Source organism: Poeciliopsis prolifica, unplaced genomic scaffold (assembly GCF_027474105.1).
Source record: "Poeciliopsis prolifica strain line A6 unplaced genomic scaffold, Auburn_PproV2 SCAFFOLD027, whole genome shotgun sequence".
Lineage (NCBI taxonomy): Eukaryota > Metazoa > Chordata > Actinopteri > Cyprinodontiformes > Poeciliidae > Poeciliopsis > Poeciliopsis prolifica.
This window is the reverse complement of record NW_026562402.1, coordinates 4,128,343-4,153,300: the sequence shown is the minus strand read 5'-3', so window position 1 is coordinate 4,153,300 and position 24,958 is coordinate 4,128,343. Positions and strand designations below refer to the sequence as shown.

Here is a 24,958-nt window from a genome sequence, read left to right as displayed (position 1 = left end):
TTAAATTCGGGGGATCTCTCAGACATACCCAACTCTTGCCTCTGACACACTGTACTCACCGCAAACACAGATTGCGCAGCAGGGCGCCTCCCTTCCTCCTCTGGGTCCCTCTGGGTATCAGCAATGAGCGATGTGGATGAAAGCAGACAGTAACACATTCAGTCATGTGGTGACTCATACAGAGATAATCAATACAACCATATTTCGATACCACTGAACACCCGAGTTTCTAATCACATCCTGTTGCTGTTGCTTCAGAGGAACTTGCTTGCCATTTACTTTCTTGCCAGTGGCAGCATCACTGCATTACCTTCTGGTAATGCAGTGATGCAACAGAGGAATCTCCTCATTTCCAGGTTCTCTTCTTGAGTGTTGAAATAGATTCTTTGAACACTCTGGTGAGGAGTTGAGACATTCTGTCAGTAAAGACAGCTTTACTTACTCGAGCAGATGTCAAGCTGCCTGCCATCTCTGTAGTGAGCAGCTTACTAGTTCTAGACGGGCGTAACTTTATATTCTGTTTAGCACAATGGCAGGTATGTTTCAGGGGAACTGTCTGTGCAGCGTTGTCGGTGCTGGTGTGTGTATAGCAGGTAAGCGCTGTACAGATCTTGGGTGGGGGGGGAAGCGGAGCAACATGATGTACTGACAAGAACTCCTGTCTGGTGTTTAGGATGTGCCTTCCTCATTCTGGCTGCGTTCCCCGTTGTTCAGATTGCTTTGGGTAAGTCACACATTATTTTCTTTTCAGATTTGGATTTTGTGTTTGTTTCAAACACATTTCTCCTGCCCTGGATGTTTTTTTTTTTCTTAAATCAACTTATTACTGATGAATATATCTGCATAATTTGTCATTCTTCGGGGCATATCACTTTCGTCACCGAGACCGGCCACCTTTCTGTTGCGTCTGATTTGAAGTGACAAACAGTGCTGGTTGAAATATTGCACTGGGAAGTCAAATCTTTACACATAGTAATAGTGTTAACAAAACCATACTTGTTGGGAGCGTCTCCTGAACAGTGGTGGCATTAACGCTCAGCATGTGTTTGTGAATGAACATGAACATGATGTAATGGTGGAAAACTTTTCTTTTGTAGCCAATTTTTCCATAAAATCCTCTGAAGCCACCAGTTGGTTTTTGCAACCTTTGAAATGGATTAAGAGTTTCCATTTCAAAGCTGTTTCTTGATCACCAGCTGCTTTCTACTCGGTATGATTCTGCCAGTGATTCTGACATAATTTAGGCATGATTCTATAAAATATTATTTAAGTATTTATACTTCAAATATACAGTGTCACAGAATTTGACAAGTCCTTGGTGGTTGTAGTTTAGGATGAAATTTAACAGTGTTATTTTTTAACAGGTGCAGTTTACATACATGAGTGTCCAGCGGCACCAGTTGTTCCAGTTTATATGATGGTGTTTGGGATCTTGGTCCTGCTGATGATGGTCCTGCTCACCCTGCTGAAGCTCCTCTCTCCAGCACCGCAGATTCACAGCACCTGGGTCGTCCTCTTCACCATCTTGTTATTCTTGCTTTTCGTCTGGCTTCTAGTCGGTCAGTCCCAGCTGAGAACCAATCGCTAGGCTTGTCTGTGACGCCGCGTTTTGTTCAATTGCTAAGATGAACATGAATCAATTGTATGTTTGTCTGCCAACTCTCTCTGCACCCTCACAGGCAGCTACCACGTTTACTCCATATATCCACCCAGCTATGAGAGGAATACCACAGGTTCCACCAGGAGGATCAGCGTTCCTGACCTCCTGACCTCAGAGAACCAGAGCCTTCACAGCCGCAACCACAGCCAAATCTTGTGGGAGATGATTCAAATCCTCAACAACACAAACAGAGGGACAAACAGAAACCCGACCAGCGCCCAACAACAGCCGCATCAAGTTGCGCCTGTGTCACCGTACTGCAACAGAACCATGTACTTGTTTGCTTTCTGGACCACTACACTGGTGCTAGTTTTAGTGGGAAATGCCCTGCTGATCATCATCTGCCTGTACGTGTTCATGAAATGCATAGATGTGTTTGTACGTCATCTCTACTGAACCGACTGCTGAAAGACAAATAGAGCCATTGCTCTGCAGAAGGAAAGAAGCAGAGTGACAGCTGTCCTGTATGGAATACTGAAACTGTCAATCAGCAAATCAGTGCTGGAACATTATGGGCTACCAGGAGCCTGTTAGTTAGATATTCACAAAACACAAGTTCCAAGATGGAAAAAATTAACAGAAGTGTTCACTAATAGCTAATTTGGAAATCAAAGCTGTCCTGTGAGAACAGTCATACTTTTGGGGACAGCCTTCTTTTTCTCTCTCACAGCATGGCAAATGCTCTTAGCAGCAAAAAATATATATCAGTGTACTTGGTAGATAAAAAGTGTGAGAAAGCACAATAAAAAAAAATTAAAATAGGAAAATAACTTATAAAAATGAATTGGAAAAGGGAAACAAAAAATAATGTTCTCCAAAATCAAATACAAAGCACAACATGTTTTATTTTTCACGTTTTTTATTATTTTTGATTCTTTCATATTTATTATTATGTTTAGGTTCTGATTTATGTGGCTTACCCCCGATTTTCATAATTTAGTATTTTTCTTCTGTGTGTAGTTCTAGTAAATCGTTTTGGTTCCTTCTTTACCTTTTGGTGTTTTATGTCACTGCACTTTGAAGTCAGATTAAAATCTTGTACTTTTATATCCAGATATAATCCCAGGGTTACTAGTTAAATATAGCTTAGTCACTCTGAAGGTGCTGAAGACTCACTGAAGAGAAAATGTGTCCACAAAAAGTAGCCAAGAACATCCAACTTTTATTTACAGAACTGAAGTACTCTTGGTGCAAAAAATAAATAGCATCTAAAAAATAATATATATTGATTTTATCTCTATGGATAAAATGATGAAAGTGAAAAAAAATTGGGGGATTTTCAAACATTGGGAAGGACATCACCAAATACAAACATGAGTCAGAGACAAAAAAGAGAGAAAAAAAAAGTATCTTATTTCATTTTCTAGCACCAGAAATCATAATGTTTTAAAGTTGAACTGAGGTTGAATATGTTCAAATTTTCTTTGAAATACTGTGGTAAGCATGCAAGTCACTTTTATTTTTTTAGCATATGTAATAAAACAGAGAGGTGAGATATAAAACATCTCAATACATTCGCTCTCCATCTGCTATGACAACATATGATAGACTATAAGGCAGAAACACTGAAACACAGTAAAGCTGCTGGTAAAGGAAGTGACTCCGTTGCGGGATTTGGAAATGCTGACCTTCAGCAGGACCTCCACTGGGTAATGGTCGCTCACATCTAGAGCCTGAATGGAAGAGAGGAGAAACAGAGCAAACACCCATACTTTTTACATTTGTGATGACAGAAATGTTTCAATGTAGAAGCTCTGCCATTTTTGGCCTTTCAGTGAAGAATCAGAACATTCTACTGTATAAAAAATATATGCATAATCAAGACACATATATGGATTTGCTCTTATGGTTGTGGATATAAAGCCAGGATGACACGTTTACATAAAAAAAAACAATCTCCACACCTCTTCTTCTGTTAGTCTGTACTCCTGTTGGAAGTTAAATGGTTGGGCTGAGGAAGGAACAACTTCTCCTTTGAACTTTTCTCCATGGATGACAATCCTGTTGGAAAATCAGAAGTGGACAGAAGAGGTATGATCACTTATGCTTTTTTAGTAATATAGATTTTCTGTACACAAAGTGAAATGTTTGCTAATCAATGTGGATTTAAGCAAGCAGAAAACTCAACACAATGCTAGATTGTGTCCAATCAGATACATCATCATTCTAGTTGATATCTAATAATGTTTTGGTTATTCTGACCTAAAAAAAACAACAACAAAGGATTAATTTTATTATGTGAGCAGATTAAACCTGCAGGATGATGCAGAGTTCACCTGTCGTAGGAGCAGGACGTGCTGAGCTTCACAGTAGTGTCAGTGTTGTCTCCTATCAGCCAATGGAGGTTCCTGTCTGTAATCAGACGCACTTTGTCCCGGTTCTTCTTTGCCAGGTAACCGCAGTCGGCGTTGAAGTCCCCGAGAAGCATCACGTTCTGGTAACATTCAGAATCACGCGAGATTCATTGATTGCAGCAGATTTAAACCGTTCTTCGGCAATGACCGGCATTGGCATTTACCTCAGTTTTCCACATCCTTCTTACTTTCTGCAGAACGTCATACAGGGCATCCAACTCTTTAGTGGTGTTAGTCGGAGTGGTGTGTTGAGGGATGAGAACAAACTCCTGTATAGCTTGAAATAGGGAAAAGGGAAAATAAGTAAGGATGGAGGAAAAAAAAGTATATGATAATAAATGTTTAAAACAAACAAAAAAAAACCTCACAGGTCTTTGGGGCTTTGAAGCGAACAACAAAAGGTTCTCTGGAGAAAGCATCTTCATCTCCAGGCACATTGTCTGGGTACTGATACTGATCAGTAACCATCACAGTGTTGGTCCTACATCCATTCAGATGAAGAAAGGAGCGATATTTATGTGTAATACAAGTTGTAGTACATTGGTGCATGAAGCAGTACAGCTTACCTGTAGACGAACACGTACTGCTCCTGGTATGACTCCGTCCTGCCCAGCCTCTCACTGGCCAAAAGGTCATACTGGTTCCTCGTGTCATACCTGAATAACCCACACATAAAGCAGATCCAACAATTGTTACTAATATTATTGGTAAGAAAAAAAGCCAGTCAGCTGGTTCACTAACCTCCTGATGGTTTGGAGCAGCTTTGATACGGCTGTTCCTTTACGGTCTCTGACCTCCTGAAGCAAACACACGTCACAGCGAGTAATGATCTGAAACAGACGGGAAACAGCAGAGTTACGGCTCCGTGTGGACACTGACAGGGTGAATCCTGTCCACCACCACATCTGTATCTTTTTGCCTCTAAACTGATGATGAGAAGTTAAGAAAACCTCCTCATCTGGAGATAGTTACTTCTCAATCAGTAACTATCACTTAACCTACTGACCATGAAGCCGGTGTCTACAAGTTTTGACTATTTCTGCTATATGACTTCAATTTCATAGCATCCATCCATCCATTATCTGTTCACCCTTGTCCCTAGTCAGGAGGTGCTGGTGCCTCTCCAGCTGCGGTCCGGGCGAGAGGCGGGGTCACCCTGGACAAGTCGCCAGTCTGTCGCAAATTTCATAGCATGTCACTTTCAATTATAAAGCCAAGCAAATAAGAGGATCAATAGACGTCAAGATTCTTTGTGTTGAAAAACTACACCGTGTTCCAAATTATTATGCAAGTGATATTTTCTCAGATTTTCTTAAATGGTCAATGCAAATGATGGTCAGTATAATTTTCAAGAATACAGTATAAATCAAATTTTACTGAACAAAGCTCCCCATGAGAACTGTATTTTTTTCCAAACATAAAAAACTCCAATTGCACTGTTCCAAATTATTATGACCAGCAGATTTTCTAAACATTTAAGGATCATAAAGAACTGCAAAGAGTCATTCTTTGACTGCGCAGCATTAAGTGTGCACATGTACTAAAATAAAAAGCTATTTCAATCAATCCTCATTATGCCTTTATCTGTACAAAGCCATCTTTGTTCTGAATCGGCCACAAATCTCTTCACAGTACAATGATAAAGCTTCAGTTTTCGTTAAATATATAATGTTTTCATACCTTGTCATAGGGCACTACACTATCTGATGATTTGCATCAGCAGAGATCCTTTCTCTTTCCCATATTGCTTGAAACCTGTGGCCTGCTCAATAATGTGGAACATCCTTCTTAAATAGTTTTCCTTAAATTGAGCTCAACAGACAAACTAATCAACCCAGATCTCTGAAATTAATGATAGTGATTCAAAGAGCCCCGACACACAATAAATTTAATAGCACAATGAAAAATTTTATCTGTGTGGCACTTAAAACCAATTTGCATAATAATTTGGAACAAGGTGTATTTAGCATCTAAGGCTGACACAAACCTTTGTTCATCAAAGCTCTAAAAATGCTTCATGTTTGTGTCTGTGATTTTTTTTTAAATAAATACATTTTCCATTTGAATCCAGTGAAGTTTATGAAAACAAACTGCAACCAATTTAACTGGACCTCAATGGCAATATAAAACTGCAACAATCACAAGGAAAACGTCAAGATCAGTATTATTTAGTATTTTCAAGCACTTTAGATCTTCTTGAATGACACGACATAGATACTCTGCGTGGAAATATTCTGCCAGCACAACAATATCGCAACAGCACGACCAAGTCCTCACCCTGGCCAGAGTTATCATGATCTCGTTCTTGCTAGATTTGGATTCCCCGAAATGATGAAGATTGAAGGCACAGATTCTGAACTTGGATCCTCCTCGAACATCAGCCACACCCAGCAGGAGGGACAGCAGGAGGGACAGCAGGAGGGACCTGGACGTCATCGCTTACAGCTGGAGACACACAGTGTTTCCAAATACATCATAACAAATAGAAACGAAGACATGACCACATACTATCTTCACTTCTAGGATGTTTAGAAAGAAAGGGAAAGATGAACCATATTCACATTCTTACATATTATCTAGCAAGGAAAAGTTAGAAATATGCAACATTACATTATTCCAATCGTTTGTTTTATTCCAATCAGGAATTTATTGTAAACCGCATTTGCACATTCAGTTCAACAAAAGTTGGTGTTAAACTTACAGAACAGAACTCTGATAAATGGGACCCAGAATTCATATAAAGCTCTTGCCAAATTCTAATGGCTCCAAAATGCTAAACTGCTCCTCTTATGACTTTTAGCATTTCTCTCTGATGACTGAAGAATCCCAGTCAGATGTTCAAAGAGTGTGATATTGTTTTAGAACCTAACCTGTCTGCTATGTTCCTTGTTCTTCATTTTGCTGTTTGCTCATTTACAAACATCTGACAAAGAACAACTTCAGTATGACTTTGGATTTCAAAGTCCTGTTTAGTGTAAAAGAGGATGTATACAAACACACTTCGTTTTTTTTAGTTTCACAACGTTAAAAAATGTGAGATGTGTCAATCATTTTTGCTTTTACTTTGCAATAATGCACTGCTTAGTGTTGGTCTGTTGCATAAAACCACTGTAAACTTTAAGTCAGTGTTTGCAAAGAAAAGCAAGAAGAGACAGAGATGATATGAGCAGTCTCACAAGGTGCTGTCAGTGCATTTCTCCCAAATGAAGCCAACAATAGAAGATCCTGTTGCTGTGGAAAACATCAAAACATACCATTAACACTCAACAGCTGGACTTTCATTTCTATTTCCCCAAACAGTGTGTAGATCCAGGCAACTCTGGAGCATACACTGTATGGAACAGTGTGCGTGTGTGTGTGTGTGTGCGTGGGGGTGTGTGTGTGTGTGCGTGTGTGTGTGTGTGTGCGTGGGGGTGTGCGTGTGTGTGTGCGTGTGCGTTTCCTTAAGGAAAAAAACATCTCTATTGTAAGAATGTCATTCCTCTGAATGACACGTCAGTGGAACAGACCTGCTCAAAGTTCTGTCCCAGATCAAAACAAACCTATAAAAAGTGAGTATGCCTCCTCATCTTTCATAAAGGCGTTCTGTTGTGTCCACAATGAAACATATCTGACAGAACATGTACACTCTTTTCCTCCCTCCTGCTCTGTTTTCCAGCTGCAATCAGAAATATTCTTCCAGTTATTCAGGTTAATCACCAGGTTCCTCTGGAAGTTCCCCTGCCTCAAACTTCAGAAGAATGAAGATTTACTCAAAGCAAAGCAGCAGAACGTAACTTACCCTGTTTTCTCTCTGTCTTCTCTCCGCTGAAACTCAAAACTGGGCGGCCTTCTTTATTTCCTGTGGGTGGGACTAAAACATGGTCCACATTCACAGCTGCTACTGGTTATTTTCAGCTAGAAAATGATCAAAGAAAACTCACTACCTAATGAAGTGACCTCATCCTGGTGAGATATGACAAGACACAAAATACTGATTTGAGTTTAGCTACTGGATATTGTCAGACAGGCTTCATTTGCTGAGGTTTCACTTTTTATTTTAGGCATAAGAAAGTCATGTTTCCTGATTTCACTCCTTGTGTTGCATGTTCTGCAGACTCAAGCGTCCCTAGAAAATCATGAGACTTTCTTTTTTGGTAGATATATGTGACATCTTTTCCCGTCATGCACACAGTAGAGGTCTGTTGGGTGAATTTTCTGTAATGAGTGGTCAATAGCAAACAGCACAGTGAGCCTCTCTACTGCTCCACTAGTTCTGTGTACACAATAGAGCACTGAACAGACTGTGTCTTACAAATAATTATTACAATCGGGTTTAACAACATATTTTTCTAACAGGTGATCATATAGTGATTTTTGATTGATTGATGAAATTCATCTTTAGAATGAATTTCATACAATTTGGTCTTTCTTTCATAAATGAAACAAATCAGAAAAGTAAACATAGACCGCAGCCAAATGTAACTATTAAACAATTTAACAGCAACCCCCAGTGTTTCACAGAAACTATTGTCGCTATTGTCTGCAAAATCAGAAGTTTACATACAAAATAATTACTATCTCTTTAAACATAAAAAAAAAAGCCCAAATGACGATGTCATGGCTTCAGAAGCTTCTGATAGGTTACCTGACACCTAATTGGAGGCTCACCTGTAGACTTATTTCAAGGCCACACCTGGAACTCTCTGGTTTCTGGTTTGACAAGATGAGAAAGTTAAAAGAAATCAGACATCAGGATGAGAATCAAGAGCAGCATTCTGGTTGTGTTCTGGGAACAATTTTCAGATGACACCTTTTGTGCCCTCGAGTCTCTTGGAACCAATGCCCCCACATTTGGGGGCAATAACTGACGAGACAGTCATTATCCACAGTGAAATGTCCTGTACTGGTCTGGGCCTAAAGGTCCCTCAGTGAGGACGAAGCCTTTACTTTAACAGAGACAAAGAAGGCAGACTGCAGTTTGCAGATGCATAAAGGGACAAAAAGCTTCATTTCTGGAGACACGTCCTATGGTCTCATGGAACTAAAGTGGGACAGTTCATGACTGTGAAGCATGATGGCAGCATCATGTTTGTGGGGCTATTTTGCTGCAGGAGGATCTGGTGCACTTCACAAAATAGATGGCATCACGAAGAAGGAATGTGAGAATCTTACAGTTTCTCCGGCTGAGCCGTGCATCTCTGAGGCTCCAGTCACCACAGACCCAAAATCAAACTTGGTTGAAACCACCTCCTCTCTGAGCTGAGCTGGGTTCTTGTGTTTTTATGATGCTGTTTGTTCACAGCAAACCTCCGAGGCCAGGAATACATCTGGAACTGTGCTGATGTTGGACTCTATCGAATAACTTCTGAAGGCAACACAAACCAGCAATAAAAAACAAAACATATAAGCTGGATCAGTGCTGGATCAGCAGCACGAATCAACTTGATCTGATTGGTCGTCACAACCACTGAAAAGCTCTTCAAAGATTAATCTAGAAAGTTGAATTTCCATCAAAAAGGAATGAAATGAAGAAATGTAAACTAGATCCTTTAATGTAGATTCTGATCTAGAATATCTGCACAGTAGTATTTTTGCTCTGCTCTGGACAACTTCTCTCTTTTTACTACTTCATTTGACATTGTCATTTTTGATACAATACTCTGAAATTTGACTCATAATTTTACTGTGTATAAACAAACATGACATATCTCAGCCTAGAGATCTGGGGCCTCATGCATAAAGCAAGCTTGCGCATAAAATATGTGCGGCGCCCTATTTCACGCACATGTCGGCATGACTGAAAATTTACTCTGTCGAGGTTTGCGTAAATACGCACATTTGTTCGCTGGCGTGAAAATGTGCGGGAGCCACGCAAACTTTTTCTGTGGACAATATCAAACTACAAAGCGTCAGAATTCACCTAATTACACAGAAATCTGTGTTATTTAGACCACGAAGCATCGAACCAGGTGGGTTTTCTTCATGATTTTAATATTTTATTGTTAAAACTAAACAATGAAACTGAACTAAGACGCACACAAAATAAAGAAAGCAAAAAGGATGCGAAAACCTCACTAGAGGTTTCCTCAGTTATTGTCTCATAAAGATTTAGGGGTCACTTCATCCTCACAATAAATAAAAAAATATATAAATAGAATATAACATGGGTGTATCAGCAGATTAATTCCAAACAGGAGTTAATCCTGTTTGGATTAAGTCAGATTACATAATTTACACATTAAGCAGTATTTTAAAGGTGATAGAGGTGTGAAGATAATCACACAAATTTAAGTAGCCGCATAAAGGTGAGCCGCTTTGGCTCTGATGGAGAACATTTATTTTATTTGGATTTTTTTCCCCCTCTTTAAAATGTATTATATTTTTGTGAGGTTACCTTGTTCCCTAAAAGCACCCTTTATTGTATTGCTACAAACAAGGACGTTGCCATGGTAATTGCTTCACGTGGATGCAGACTTCCAGGTATTTATAATTTACATCTTTATGCAGGTGAGAATTTAGATGTACAAAGGAAACATGGCGTCCAAGAGCGCTGTACTTTTCTAAATTTTTCCATACGCCATGTTTTAGTGTGAAAACTGCGCACTCTTTAATGCATGAGGCCCCTGGTGTATTTATGTATATACAGTTACATATTTCAACAAAGCCAAGCACAAGTTAACAAGATCAACTAGTTTGGTTTCATTTGCACCAGTGAAATCTGTTCCATAATTCTGGATTTCACTTTAGAAATAAAAAATGAACCACAACATTATTTTTGTACTCAAATCCATTTATTGGTTTCCGGCGCACAGGAAGTGTGCAGGAGGATTAGTTCGCATGAAGGGCCTTCCAGTGGGACAGCGGCCCCCTGCTGGGGATGTACTTCACCCCGCAGCCGTCAGGGATCAGGCGTTTCTCGGCCATCATCTCGTCGAAGTCGCAGGCGTTGAATTTGGTGAAGCCGTACTTCTTGGAAATGTGGATCTGCAGATCAGAGTGATGATGTGTTATCACAGCTCAACAGCAAAATTAGCCAGTAAAATCCATGATGTGTTTGTCTCAGTGGTCCCTTAAAGCACTCAGCACCTCCCAGCTGAGGACATACACAACCAGAGAGTCGCTGTCTGCAGCCTTTGCACACCAGAACCACACAGCAGAGGAACTGGTCGGCTTAATAAGCTGCAGAGTTCAAATTTCCCTCCGATTCCAGTTTTTTTCCTATTTACCTTCTGGCGTCCGGGGAACTTGAACTTGGCTCTGCGCAGAGCCTCCACCACATGCTCCTTGTTCTGAGCCTTGGTCCTCACAGACATGATGACCTGGCCGATGTGCACCCGGGCCACTGTGCCCTGCGGTTTACCAAACGCACCACGCATTCCAGTCTGGAGCCTGGGAACAAACAGCAACCATCAGACTGGAATCCACTGAGCACAAATAAAAGTGTGTGTGTGTGTGTGTGTGTGTGTGTGTGTGTGTGTGTGTGTGTGTGTGTGTGTGTGTGTGTGTGTGTGTGTGTGTGTGTGTGTGTGTGTGTGTGTGTGTGTGTGTGTGTGTGTGTGTGTGTGTGTGTGATCACCTATCAGCTCCGGCGCAGGACAACATTTTGTTGATGCGGATGACGTGGAAGGGATGCAGGCGCATGCGGATGTGGAAGCCATCTTTACCGCAGGTCTTCACCATGTACTTGTTAGCACAGATACGAGCCGCCTCCAGAGCTAGAGGACAGAACAGGATGGTTAATGGGCTGGGGCGCCATGACGACCAAATGGAAGTCCTATTGGACGGCTGTTTCAGAGGACGGACGATGTTCTACAACTTTTACCCAGACAGGACCTGCACCTGAAACATAGGACACTGAAACAATTCAGACACTGAAGAGAAGTTCTGTATATATCCATTGATGTTTCCACATCTGTAACTTTCACTACTTGTGGACTGGTGACAAGCTGATCACCACCTTGTGATCAGCTTGTCACAAGCTGGTTTGTAGGAATGACATCCTGAACCTGCAGAAGCAGGTCTGGATTCGGAAGGTTTCTCAGTGGAACTCAGAGGAACTGAAATGGAGCTTGTGGTTGTAAACTAACAGGCTGATTAATTTCAGTTCTGATGAAACCTACACTGAATCATTCTGCACTGATTACAGATCCAATTGTTCAACATTTGTCTCCAAATTCATTAGCCTTCCTTCACTTTCATGATCAGCAGGGAAAAAAACTCAAAAAACTATCTTTACATTAAAGTCCAATGAAATGAGAGATTCACCACAAATTCACAGCTGAACCTAGAACCAGTTCTTAAATGGAGTAAATATTTTAGTTTGACCCAATTTTAGCAGCTTTAGTATGAAAAATAACCTAAACTTTTATAAAATTTATTTTATTTCTGCTTGCAGTCATTGGACCGTGGCTCCCTTTGAGTGAGTCAAATGACTTCACTGACATCTCCAGTATCCCCAGAATATTCCACATGTTTAAATTTAAAAACACATCACAATACATCAATCATTAACACACTTTATGATAACCAATGGCTTAGGAGGACGTTTTTTCAGGTTCTGCTGGGACAAAACAGGAGGACGAGAGCTGGCTAATGAAACAACAACTCTTCTGAACAGAACAGACTTACACGCTAAACTGTAGAAATATAGTTAGTACCAATTCTGTCATTTAAAAAAACTATAAGGACAAACTAGAAGAACATTCTTACCTTCTGAGGACAGCTGCTCATACTCATCAGACACCATGTGGGCGCAGAGAGGAAACTCGTCCACCTTGGCCTTCTTCCTGCCCAGGTCAAAGATCCTGATCTTAGGATCTGCAAAAAGAGAGAAAAGAAGATGAAGAGCAGATCTGAGGGTGAGCTGATTTACCCCACACAGGACAGAACTGTCTCAGTGGTCCCTTAAAGCACTCAGCACCTCCCAGCTGAGGACATACACAACCAGAGAGTTGCTGTCTGCAGCCTTTGCACACCAGAACCACACGGCAGAGGAACTGGTCGGCTTAATAAGCTGCAGAACCAGCAGTGGAACACATTGTGGTGCCACTGCAAACTGATTCTAAAGATTTCTGCACAACAAACTCTGCTTTAGACAATGTTTATGGCATTCAGACACTGCCTTCACATTTTCAATCATTTGTATCCATATACAAATGACATATGGATACAATATAACAGCAGGAATCAAGTGATTCCTGCTGTTATATTGTGCCTAAAGACAGAAATGTACAAAAACTTATGTCTGAAAAGCTATTCAGACATTTTTAAATGAAGAACTTCCTGACTTAATCTGATCAAGTTTGCTACACACTGAGCAGATCCTACCTGTTATTCCCTGAAACACAAGCGTGTCCATAATCTAGGTTTTAATCTAAGATTTTCCTTTATTAAGGGAAACCCCTCTTGATTTTTCAGTTTACGTAAAACTAAATCTTTTAGCTGAATTTATTAGCATCTTCTCACTCATGTAGAGGAAAACAGTGAAAAGAAGGTTTAAGGCTAAGCAGCAGTCATTCAGCAGGTCCTGAAACATCCTGCAGAGCAACATTAAATGTCCGTTCTCACCAGGAACACCCCTGCAGAAGCGAGACTTGGGGTAAGGCTTGTTCTTGCAGTAGCGGTAGCTGGAAGAGAGAAAACGGGTTTCTCGTTAGACCTACTGTATCAGTTCAAACACATTAATTTTACTTTGAGTGGCTGAGCTGGTCCAGAGGAGGACATCAACAGAAATAAAAAAAATCCACACAAACTATGCAGCACTTGTTTTGTTGTTTCTTAAATCCATCCCTAACAAGTCACTCACATGCAGAACTAATGCAGATTCATATTATTAATGTTAATGAAGCTGAACATCTGGAGGGTCATACACACGAACAGATTTGCCCAGACTGTTGGCTCTGAAGACAAAAAATAGGTTAAACTGGCCTAAATAAATCTGATTCATTTACTTCAAGTCAACATTTGCTTTGGAAAGTTGGGCAAATTGTAGTTTTTTCTCATAAAATGAATTATAACATCTCAACCACTACAATAAACATTGTGTCAACTAATAAAATGTAGCTTCACAAACTCCTACATGAACCTCAGTTTGGCTTAATAGCTAACTTTAGCTCAAGCCAAAGCTGTCATTTAATATAATGCCTGAGAGCATTAAAGTGATTCAGACGGGCGCCAAATGTTCCAAAAAGATTTCAGGAGGCGTTCAGCATTTTATTTTCGCACCGGCAGCGAGTACCGAGGCCTGCCGGCGCCCTGCTCCGTCCACATGGAGCGGACTCACCGCAGCTGCCATTTTCCTCCGACTGACACTAAAATCGGCCCGACGAAAGATAGAAAACCCCGCAGGACTTACCAGCGAGCAGGTCGGCGGCCCATGGTTGCAATCTGTGAAATAGTAAATAAAATCGAGTTACTTCGGTTCAATCTAGGTCAACTTTAGAGATAAATAACTTTAAAATGTGTTTTTAAGCGATCAGACCCAGAAAACGCGCTGCCACCACGCACTCACCTAATGGAGGAAAGGAAGGAGAATCTACTTCCGCTGCGTCATGAGGGCAGAGGTCAGATGGGGCGCATTTAAAATATATACATATATATTAACAAGATAATTTTTGTAGTATTCTGTTTCTTGGCAGAATTGTTACTAACAGATTAATACACATTTTTATTTTTAAAAAAAGTAAGTGTATGAAATGGAATGCTGGGAAATGTAGTTTTTCAGCGGAGTGTTCCATGTAGCGTCTTAAAGGGCCCTTGTCACATCAATTTGGCATTTGGCAATTTGGCATCTTTTACCAAATATTGCTTTCTACTCTTACCTAAGTAAATTCTTGGATGTATACTTCTTATTTTGACTTGGCTAAATATTTGGGAGTAGCACTATTAACACTTGAGTACACTTTTAGGGTACTAATTAATCCTGTCTTTAGAAATGGGTCAGTTGAGGTTTGCAGGATTGAATAAACTAAATTAAACTGAATCAGAAATCTTTTATTCACTCAGGGATAAAACATTGAAACCGTTGATCATGGCAGGGTAAATAAAAGCATCACCCACTGGCCAGTATTAGATTTTAATGGTTCCAAGAAGTGCTTCTCAAATGTTCCCAGTAGGGGGCAGCATTGAACCAAATATAAAATCTTCTGTCGTTGGCTGCTGCTTCAGTAATTCCTAAAAGGCAGCAATGAGCTCACATCCTTCACGTCCAGTAAATGAAAAGCAAATGTTGTTTAGAAATGTGAGGAATCATTTGCTTCTCATTTTCAAAATTTCTCTGACATCATCCTGACACACAGTAACTACGCATTACATCTGAGGAACAGCTGAGGGACGTGTCTCATCATTTTTAGAGTCTTTTCATGTCTTTGGACTTTGTTCCTGTCAGCAGAGCTTGATAAGAGCAGGGCGATGCAGGGCAACTTGTGAGACTCAAACCCAAAGCAGATCTCTCAGTCAGGAGAGGCGGTTGAGCTTTGACCTCGATTCCTGCGCAGCATCATGTGAAGGTCAGCTGTCAGCTCTTTATCTTCTCTCCCCTGCTGTTTTGACTGAGTCTCCACAAATCCTTTCCTGTCTCAGGGCCCTGAAGGCCAGCGGTGACGGCGACACAATGGGACAAGAACAGGGACCAAAAAAGGTCAGAGCACATTCGCCTCTTTCTGGTGACTGATGACGGAGATGCTCTGATAGTCATACACACCGAGACATGAAGTAGAACAGAAAGAGGGTTTTTGACACAGGGCTTAAAAGCAAGGACATTTTTTTCAATTTGTAGGCCGACGGCTGGGAAGTGACCTAAAAGTGTTAACAGTGTGAGGAAAGCTTGCTGTTTAAATGAAAAAGTCCTCTTGTGTGTATTGAGCTTATAAACGTACCAAGACCTCATTAATCCTACTGACCCATGTGATGTCACTCTCTTCAGAAAGCTGCATATATACATATATTTATATGCATATATGATCAGAATTGTATGTCAAGAGTTTTGTTTCAAGGTTGGACAAAATGTCCATCAGTCCTGCTTCTCCATTCTACCATCAGTCCTCATCCTCCCCACCACCGACCCAGCTTTAAAAGCCTTATCTCAGACCTCAATGAGCGTCTTCTGACATTAATGCTGTGTTATGAGTAAACCAGTTTTGCTCCACTATTCTTCCAGCTTTTCCAGTATCATCTGCTGCTGACCAGGAACTGCTCAGCGATGTTTCCTGTTGGAGCAGTAGATATCCAGCTGGGAACTCCTGCTTTCTCTGTTGCAAAATGTCTCCAGAAAATCTCATGTGCTTGTTTCTGGCAATTGTTTTTAGATCATATTTCGAAATGATGTTTAGTGCTTTGGTCTTCACATCATTTTCAGCAAGTTTTGTTGCAAAAATGAACACAAGATGTCTGCTAAATACAGACTGTAATTTAGCTGCAACATAAACAATAGGATGTGTATTTAGTACCGACTGAGAATTTTGTTTCCGTTGGTTTTTCACGGCAAGTCGACCATTTTGTGACTCATGTTTAGAAATGTTTTGTTTTGATGACCGCCGTGTTACCGAGAGGAGTTGTAAACACCGCGGTCAGAGCAACAAGCAACAATATTATGATTCAGATCTCAGAACAACGACTGTTCATGCTGCTTAAACCTTAACCCAAAAACAGAAACACGAGGTCAGCACCAAGAGCCTCATGGTGCCAACCACACCCTCACACATGCACACTCCTGAGCTGTCGCTGCAGAGCATGCTGCCTAGATTTGTGCTCGTCACTTTCTGACGAGCACAGGAAGCACAGGAACCACAACTTCTGCGAGCCAAAGCGCCAACTTTATCATTTTAATACTTTGATCATTTACATAGCCTCCTCTTGTTTCTCTTCCCCAATAATCAAGGGGATTGTTCAATTAAATGTATAATGCAGTTACACACTCTCAAACACACATTCACATTATCACTCATCTGTCTCTGGACAGTTTTTATGATGCAGAAGGGTGTGTTAGTTAACACCCAGCGAAGCGCCGACAGAACGGAAGTGTGTCTGGGAGGAGCTCGCTGTCCAAAAGAGAGGTCAAGACCAGCTTCTCATCCTTCCAGTCACTGTAATAAATTTTCTCATCTTTCAGATTTTAACAATGACAAGGTGCTGTAACAATAAACAGGTTAGTATGCAATAAAAAAAGTACATTTTTATATTAGGCAGATATTTAAATACAGTAGTCATCAGCATTACATGTTCTTTGATCAGATCAGGTGTAGGTTTTTTTTTTTTTAAAAAAAGCAGTAGTAGAAAACAAAGAACAGCCCCTGACTAAGGCTTAGTCTCTGTTTACATTTTAATCATTGCATCGTCCAAACAATCCCGCTTCCTTAGTTACTGTACTGAACAGCACAACTCTGACAGGGTCAGGTTGTTGTGGTTGTGGCTATTATAGGAAGATCCACAATGGTGATCAAATGAAGTTCAAGAAATATAAGACCTTAAACGTTTTTATTCATATTTTGTATTTCAAGTTTGATGAAGATGTCAAGATTAGGATTAAGACAAAAAATAAGTGAGATTGCGAGTTTTTAACTTTTTAATGTCCCGATTGCATTAGTGTAAATAGATGGAATAAATACATGTCAAATGAGTTTAAATTAAAGTTTATGGTTTTATGTTCAATATTATGACATTTGTTTCTACACGGCATTACATGTTAAAAGTATTACATTTCATTGCTGGATCACTTTTTCTGAGCTGTTGAATTGCTCAGGTTTTACAGTATAAACTGATCCCTACATTGACCAATAGTACCTAGTAAGTCAGTTTGACGATCAGAAACACACCAGCAATAGATACACAGGAACATAACTTTGCCATTGAGTATCATGTTTTGTGAGTCAGTACCTTGGAATGAGCAGGTTACAGATTATTAGCTGGTGTGACAGAAAACTTACATGAGGACAGAAGAGAACACAGATTGTGGGCAGACTGATGGTCGACACAAAGGAAACAACAAAAACAGGGTGAAAAATGTAAGAGAATATACTGAAATAAAAGGAGAACAGAACACAATTTATAGCTAAGAAACTAAACACTAAGGAATAATAGTTTGAACATAGCAAGATCATTCGATCAATAATGAACAACTCAGAAGCAGTGGGACAGGTAATGATGGCGGAGGATGGAGCTGTGACTGAGGCGCAGACCTGATGCTCACTGTGGTAAAGGAAGAGCAGGGCAGCACATACAGGTTATGGGGGCAAGGTGGGACCCCTGGTGGTGGGGGGTAAACCTGAAGAGCTGTTTGGCCTGAGGAGGAGAATGTGTACTGGTAGATACTTAGACCGTACCTGGGCGGAACCAACACCAGCTCCAGATGACTTACTCTCTCAATCCATGTCCTGCAGCAGCAATGGAGAAGCACTATCTGCAATGTTCTCTGGCACTGGCATATGCAGCATTTTTGTTCTGTTCCAGGGTGTTTGTCTCTTTCATCAGACAGCCAAGCTGGAGCTTCAGGAAAATGTATTTATCTGATCCACTAAATGTTTTCCAGAAACATGAAAAGAAAAAAATTCTGGAGCCACTTTTATGAAAACTGACTGTGAAAGTTCCCACGACGTCATCAGTGTCAAATCCACCGATTGTAATAATTACTGACGATGTTCCTCACAAACCTTGTGTATATAAAGACTTTCCAGCCATGTCTGGCTTGCAAGCTTTCCACCACTGGAAAGTTTCTTCATTCTCATCTAATTATTTTTCTTTTTGAATAGTGAGTATGAGATTTTGGAATAGTAACAGTAAATTTATGTGTAGTAGTTTGTACTTCAGAATAATGCAACCTTCCCCACTGCCTGGGCTACAGTGATTGGAAACTATGGTGACCAGCTGGTATATCAGGAAATAATGGCTGTTAAGTATTTTGGGACAAGAAATGAAGTAATTCAAAGACACAAACAGAAATAAATAATAGAGTAATAAGAATAGTGGATGTTTTCCAAGTAAGAGCACATTTCCTGGAAGATGCATGATGGCACACGGCTCTCTCTCCATCAGATTGTGTAATATCAGGACTGGATTTGCTGACTGAGCCCTTCTGTGTCCAAACTGTAGTCTGGGAAGTGAAATCGACGCATCGCCATAGAGACCGAGCTCCAGAAAAACAAAACACTCCAATCTGACTCATCCCTTCTTGCCATCATGCTTATCATTTATCTGTTTACTCTGTTGACATTCCTGCTCATTTGTTCAATAAATCGACCTCCGATATCAGTGAAATCTGAAAGGAAAGAACGGCTTGAGGACAGGCCGAGTCCATGTGAAACGACTGCCTTGCCTTTTTTCCGCAGGTTTATCAATATTTCCAGGCAATCTGTGGAGCCTGAAGTTGCTTCAGCAGGTAAACAACACAGTCAGCTGCTGTTTTTCATTTCATTCTTTCACACACTGAAAGAATGAATCTGGATAAACAGACTCAGTAAAGTTCTGAAACAAATAGGATAAAAACAACAATTAAAAAGATTAAAGAAATGATCAAAACTTGTTTCTTCAATACTTTTTTTTTGTAAGAAATGAATCTGAAAATATTGTAATTTTTGTTGGTTCACTTTTACTGCTCCGACTGTTTTGGGTTTTTAAAATATCTTATAAATCACCGAACTGCGCCGTGCGCCATGCCTGTATCTTTGCTCGTCTTGTCTCTGCAGGTCTGTCTGTCAGGCTCAAATGCTTCAGTAATGAGATCATATGATGTCATGCAGTTCACCCAGGAGCAGCCTGACTTAAGCCCCATGTGGGGATGAGTGTGAATGTGTGCGTAGATCAAAACCTGCAATTAAAATCGGCTTGTTTCAGGATTGTGTCTTGTAGACTTTCTTTAAAAATCCCTAAAAGAAATATGGGTCAAAAGTATATAAAAACTAATGATTATTTCCTGCTTTGAAACTCTAAATAGGATACAACAATTTCTTTCAAAAGTTACATGACCAACTGTGTGCAATGCAAGTGTTATCATTTCCACTGGAATCAAAATGTGAATTTTCAAAGCTGTAAAAATGCAATGGACTGCCTCTCTGAACCCAACATGCCAGAGGTTACTCAGCAGTTGACCTCAGGACCCATAATGGCCACTTCTTACACAGAGAGCAACCACAGCTGCAGCTACAAACACTTCTGTGCATTTCAATCTCAGTTCATCAGTCAAAGAACTGCCCAACCTCTGTTAATGAGCAGGTTGTTGCAGATCCTCATTGCATCCAATGCGAGGTGAAATGGTAAGATGAGCTCTGGTTTTCAAATTCCATCTTGAACAGAGTTGTCAAATAAAATGCAGGACAAGCAAAGGACCAAACATGATTAAATGATGGCGCAGCAAAAGCGTTCCCAAGCAGAAGTCCAGTTTGCGGTCGGAGTAATAATAAGTTTCAGACTGCTGAAGCTCAGAGACGGCAATAAGGGTGTCAATCAGACGAGTACCAAAACGACAAAACGTAACCTCCAGAAAACCTCAAAGCTCCAAAGCACAGATAACAGCTTAAAGGATGACTTGAACTCTATGGACTCCTCCTCTCTCATGCCTTGTTCTAGGGGCTTAGATTATCCTGATTATATCTCTGTAGTAATGCTGCTATAAGCTTCAACTGCTGGGAGACAAACTGACCACTTCTCCTTACATTCTTGTTTTACTACTCTCCAATTTGCATTATTATCTTCTCTCCATCGACACGCCTGGTCTGGCGTTTCGTTCGACTGTGATTTCTTCAGGTAGGAAGACATCGGCTGATATAATGCGTCTAACTACCAAACCTCTCCTGCTATGAACTTTCTACTTTTCATTGACATAGAAGGTACTCCTGGATCAGTTCTTCTGTTTGTTTGTTTTTTTTGTTTGTTTGTTTTTTGTGTCTCTGCCCTGTCTTTTCAATCTCCAGTCAGTTGTTGCAGGCAACCGCTTGTTGCCTGGTTCTGGTTCTGCTGGAGGTTTCTTCCAATATGCATGATTTGTATGAGGGATTGCTGAAAAGTTAAGGACACAATTCAAGTGATTGTCTGCTGCTGCTGCATTGTTCAGGAGGAGAGAATGCTGCATGTCAATGACTTGATGCACTGTTGGATTTCCTTGGATACAAAAATATTTAACCCCTTAACCATCACCCCTAAAATGCTTTCATGTCAGACAATGGTTCTGACCTGAGAGCATTTGAACGGTGAGTTATGAGGACACTGTTATGTGTCTGTATAATAGTTGCTAACTTGAATGTAAACTGAAATGGCCAAAGATGATAAGGTGTGAATTGCCACTATACACAGAAACTGAACTGAAATAAACTGAATAAAATGCTGGACTTTAAATACATCAACATGAGGACAAAAGAGGAAATTGATTTTAGAATCAGGAGATTCTCCTGAAATATGTTACCATTACTGTTTCCATGTGGGTCGGGAGATAAAAATTTGTTTACGGCTCTAATTTGATGAGAATTGACGTAAATAATTTGCTCCACAAGGAAAACACAATTGTAGATCAAGTGTTGTAAATCATTTTTACTGTGAAGTATGGGAGTGGCAGAATGACGTAGGGGGGACAAGAACAAATATTGACAACTTGAACCAGAAACCCTGAAATTGCTAAATACAGACAACTTATGGTAAAACAGCTCGAGTCCTTCACAAAAACAAGGCTTGTTTTGGAGCAGCAATGGACCAGACGATCCTTAAAAAATTTATTTAGCTGAGAAAATACGAGATAGTCTTATGCGTGTGTCATGCAAACACATTATTGTTTTAAAAGAAACTGTGTGTTTTGCTTAAAGCCAACATTTACACAACACAGAGGTGAGTATCCAGAGATAACCCGAGTGCAGCCCTGCATTTTTTAGATATTTTTCTGCTCTAACACACAAGAATACATTATTGATAAGTGTGCCATTATGGGAGTGTTTTAATCGCCAAACAGTTTGGATCAGCTGGGTTAAAGCAGGATATGCTGGACAATGGACTCTGTGGATCAGGTTTAGGAAACATTACTAGAAACGAAACTAAACGGGTTCAAAACATTGAACAGGTGACCCAACAGGAGACCCTGGGGTACACCCTGAATTTATTGGTGAGGTTATCCAGGTTAATTTCCGGACACCTTGTGATTCGAATATGAACCGGAGTGTTGAAAGACATCTGGGTCTTCCTCCTGAACATGTAATCCAATATGGGCGACTGCAGTGGTGTGGATAGAGAAGTTGTCTTGTGATCAGAAGGTTGCAGGTTTGATTCTAGCTTTCTTTTTGGGCAAAGCACTTAACCCAAGTACATAGATCACACTGCCTAGTGATCCTTGTATTAGTATGGGTGAATGTGACTCTATGATTGGAAAAATGCTAAATACCTTTAGTTCATTTCCTATTCCTCATAACAATCCAAAGTCTATCTTTTCAACCCAGGATCTAGACACAATCGGCTGAAAGGTCCCAAACATTGACACTGACCCATTCATAATCACAGTACCATTTAGATGTCTGGCTTGACAATTATAGCTGACTCAAAGTTTTTCTGTGATCTTGTCTAAACATGGAATGTTTCACCAACCAACATCTGAAGGTACTGGCTAGATTTACACAGTGGTCTTGTGTAAATCCAGCCTGAGATGTCACCTTGTAGGCCACATCCTTTTTGTCCTGTGAATCAGCTGCAAAGTTTACCAGCCTGTGATCTTGGAGGATCAACTTGTTCAATGTGAATAACAAAATGATCTGTAAAAGACAATTCTGGCTTTACTGGCTGTATGCTTGAGAAGTCAACTACTCTGAGGCAGGAAGGTGCGAGCATTATAAAAACAGGGTTAAGAGCTGACAGGAAAAATAAGAAACAAACAGAAGTTTGTGGTGTGTAGAGGATCTCCAGAGCCTTACACGGTCTGGCTTTGTCCTCTCATACTTAAAATGGTTTCAGATTTCAAACACTCCAGCACACAGACAAGGAATGCATCATTTTGAAATACTTTCAGCCGCAGAGCATCTTGGTTGATGTCATTATTTGTTTCTTCAAACATCTGTTTTCACTGAATCCGGTCAAGACGGAGCAGAAGAGGATGGCTGTCATCGATTGTTTCACGAGACTGCACAGGTGTGTGTGTGTGCGTGTGTGTGTGTGTGTGTGTGTGTGTGTGTGTGTGTGTGTGTGTGTGTGTGTGTGTGTGTGGTGTGTGTGTGTGTGTGTGTGTGTGTGTGGGGTGTGTGTGTGTGTGTGTGTGTGCTGGCTTTTTCTTCAGCAGTGACGCGTTGCCATAATGAACTGTAAGTCAACCAGGTGAGCAACAGCAGCATTAAACACTCAACTAAACACTGACGAGGCAGTGAGCCAATGCTGGGTTTGGATCAACTCCCAAAACACGACTGCGTCTGACCTTGAAGTGACTGTAGGAGAGTTTCCGGGAGTGTGACCTTACCAATATGTGGATCCACACTTGACAGAGCTTTTGTGCATAAAATGACATAGATAAAAAAATAAAAAATAAAAAATAAACTCAGAACATTTAGCGGAAGAGAGAGAAAAAAAGATGGTAGATAGTGGGAGGCTGGGAGGGAGAATGGAAGATCAGTCAGTCAGAGCAAAAAATTCCTCCGTCCTTATATGGACAAGACAATCTGAGCCCATTTTTACTTTACACAGAGACATAGTTCACCGAACTCTTATGCCTCTGATCAAGGTATAGGAATCGCTAGAATTGTTCAATTAGATGTGTTTGTAGCAGTTAAAGCTCCGTCTGACCCAACAGAACCTGTCTCGCTCTGAATCTCGTGAGCCTCTGTTTGTTTGCTCTTTCCCTTCCTTTGCTTTGTTTGGCCTGGTCATCATTTCTTGCAGAAATCAACTAAGTTTAAACAAAGGGAAAAGAAAACCTGAGAGAGGAACTCTGGTCGCAAGGGAATTCAGCGGTTCCCAGTCAGAGCAACAGAAAAACTAAGGAGGGTACGGGCAATGGGGGTAGTGGGGAGGGGTGTTAGTAGAGGTCTGAAGGGTGGGAAGGGGGGGAGGCAAAGGCAGTCTGAAATAGAGAAACAATGTTGAAGAGAGGAGGCAAAGAAAGAGAAGCCAGGAAGGCAGAGGAAGAGAGAGCTTACCTTAAAAGGCTGTGTTTGGAGATGGAGAAGGGCGTGAGAGTGTTTAAATGTGTGTGTGCGTGTGTGGGTGTGCGTGTGTGTGCGTGTGTGTTACTAGGTTGTTAAATGTCCCAGTGCTGGAGTGGATTTGGGAAGTTTATAAACTGGGATGTGGACAAAACTTCATAGGGGGTTCAGGCTCATGGGTGATATAGGGTGCACGATTGTAAGGTGTGTGTGTGTGTGTCAAAAAGGGTCAGCAGAGTGAAGGATGTTGCTGCAGCACCTACATCTAACATCCTTGTGGGATGCCCAAAGCACAAACATTCAGCACAAAAACTGACAGAACGGTGGTCGTCCTGTAACTCAGTCACCAAGGTGAGCCGATTACACGAACATTCACACAGACACACTCGGCCTCCTGTTCTCATTAGCCAACAGGAACTGAAGGTCTGGGAAGAGAGCCAAGTCTCCCTGAATCTTTCCTTCTCCATGTGTCAGCGCTGCTCTGCTTCAGCCTGAGTGACTTTCTTAATATGGCCGGTCGAGGAGTGTGAGGAGACAGACAGGGCTGGATGTTGGACAGCAAATTGTCCCCGAGCTCATTGGTCCACAAGTCCCCACTGCGCTGGTCAAATGAGTCGTAAAGTGACTGTTTGTTTAAAATAAGCAAGAACCAAGGAGGAGGGTTGGCACCAAGAAAAGAGGCTGAAAGGTTTACATAATTAAAGGTTTGTTTTAATTTGGCAAAACTCAAACTACTGCAGAGTTTTCTGGCCAGACTGAAGCTCTCTGCAACAAGCTAGATTTGCAACCTTCCAGATTGTAATGCTTGTTTTTCAATAGCATATATTTCTCCAATTATTCATGAAATGAATGCATAAATATCATCATGA

At 40.8% G+C, this 24,958-nt stretch overlaps 2 protein-coding genes and 2 non-coding genes across 4 annotated transcripts; all 4 read right to left on the bottom strand.

Annotated features, from left to right (window-relative positions):
• Positions 1–2,802: 2,802 nt before the first annotated feature.
• On the bottom strand, positions 2,803–7,842 carry dnase1l1 (deoxyribonuclease I-like 1). The gene is made up of 9 exons (XM_055048718.1): positions 7,796–7,842; positions 6,292–6,459; positions 4,756–4,844; positions 4,581–4,670; positions 4,383–4,495; positions 4,179–4,291; positions 3,937–4,094; positions 3,565–3,661; positions 2,803–3,333 (listed from the first exon to the last, which is right to left on the bottom strand). Exons 2-9 carry the CDS (start codon positions 6,448–6,450, stop codon positions 3,190–3,192), a joined length of 963 nt encoding a protein of 320 aa, XP_054904693.1. The 5' UTR covers positions 6,451–6,459; positions 7,796–7,842; the 3' UTR covers positions 2,803–3,189.
• Positions 7,843–10,765: 2,923 nt separating this feature from the next.
• On the bottom strand, positions 10,766–14,495 carry rpl10 (ribosomal protein L10). Its single transcript, XM_055048701.1, has 7 exons — positions 14,477–14,495; positions 14,351–14,382; positions 13,564–13,622; positions 12,706–12,813; positions 11,573–11,711; positions 11,223–11,385; positions 10,766–10,980 (listed from the first exon to the last, which is right to left on the bottom strand). Exons 2-7 carry the CDS (start codon positions 14,371–14,373, stop codon positions 10,825–10,827), a joined length of 648 nt encoding a protein of 215 aa, XP_054904676.1. The 5' UTR covers positions 14,374–14,382; positions 14,477–14,495; the 3' UTR covers positions 10,766–10,824.
• Positions 11,049–11,181, bottom strand: LOC129371884 (small nucleolar RNA SNORA70). Its single transcript, XR_008607211.1, has one exon. It is a non-coding gene; the product is annotated as a small nucleolar RNA SNORA70 (small nucleolar RNA).
• On the bottom strand, positions 12,883–13,015 carry LOC129371883 (small nucleolar RNA SNORA70). The gene has a single exon (XR_008607210.1). It is a non-coding gene; the product is annotated as a small nucleolar RNA SNORA70 (small nucleolar RNA).
• Positions 14,496–24,958: the final 10,463 nt, after the last annotated feature.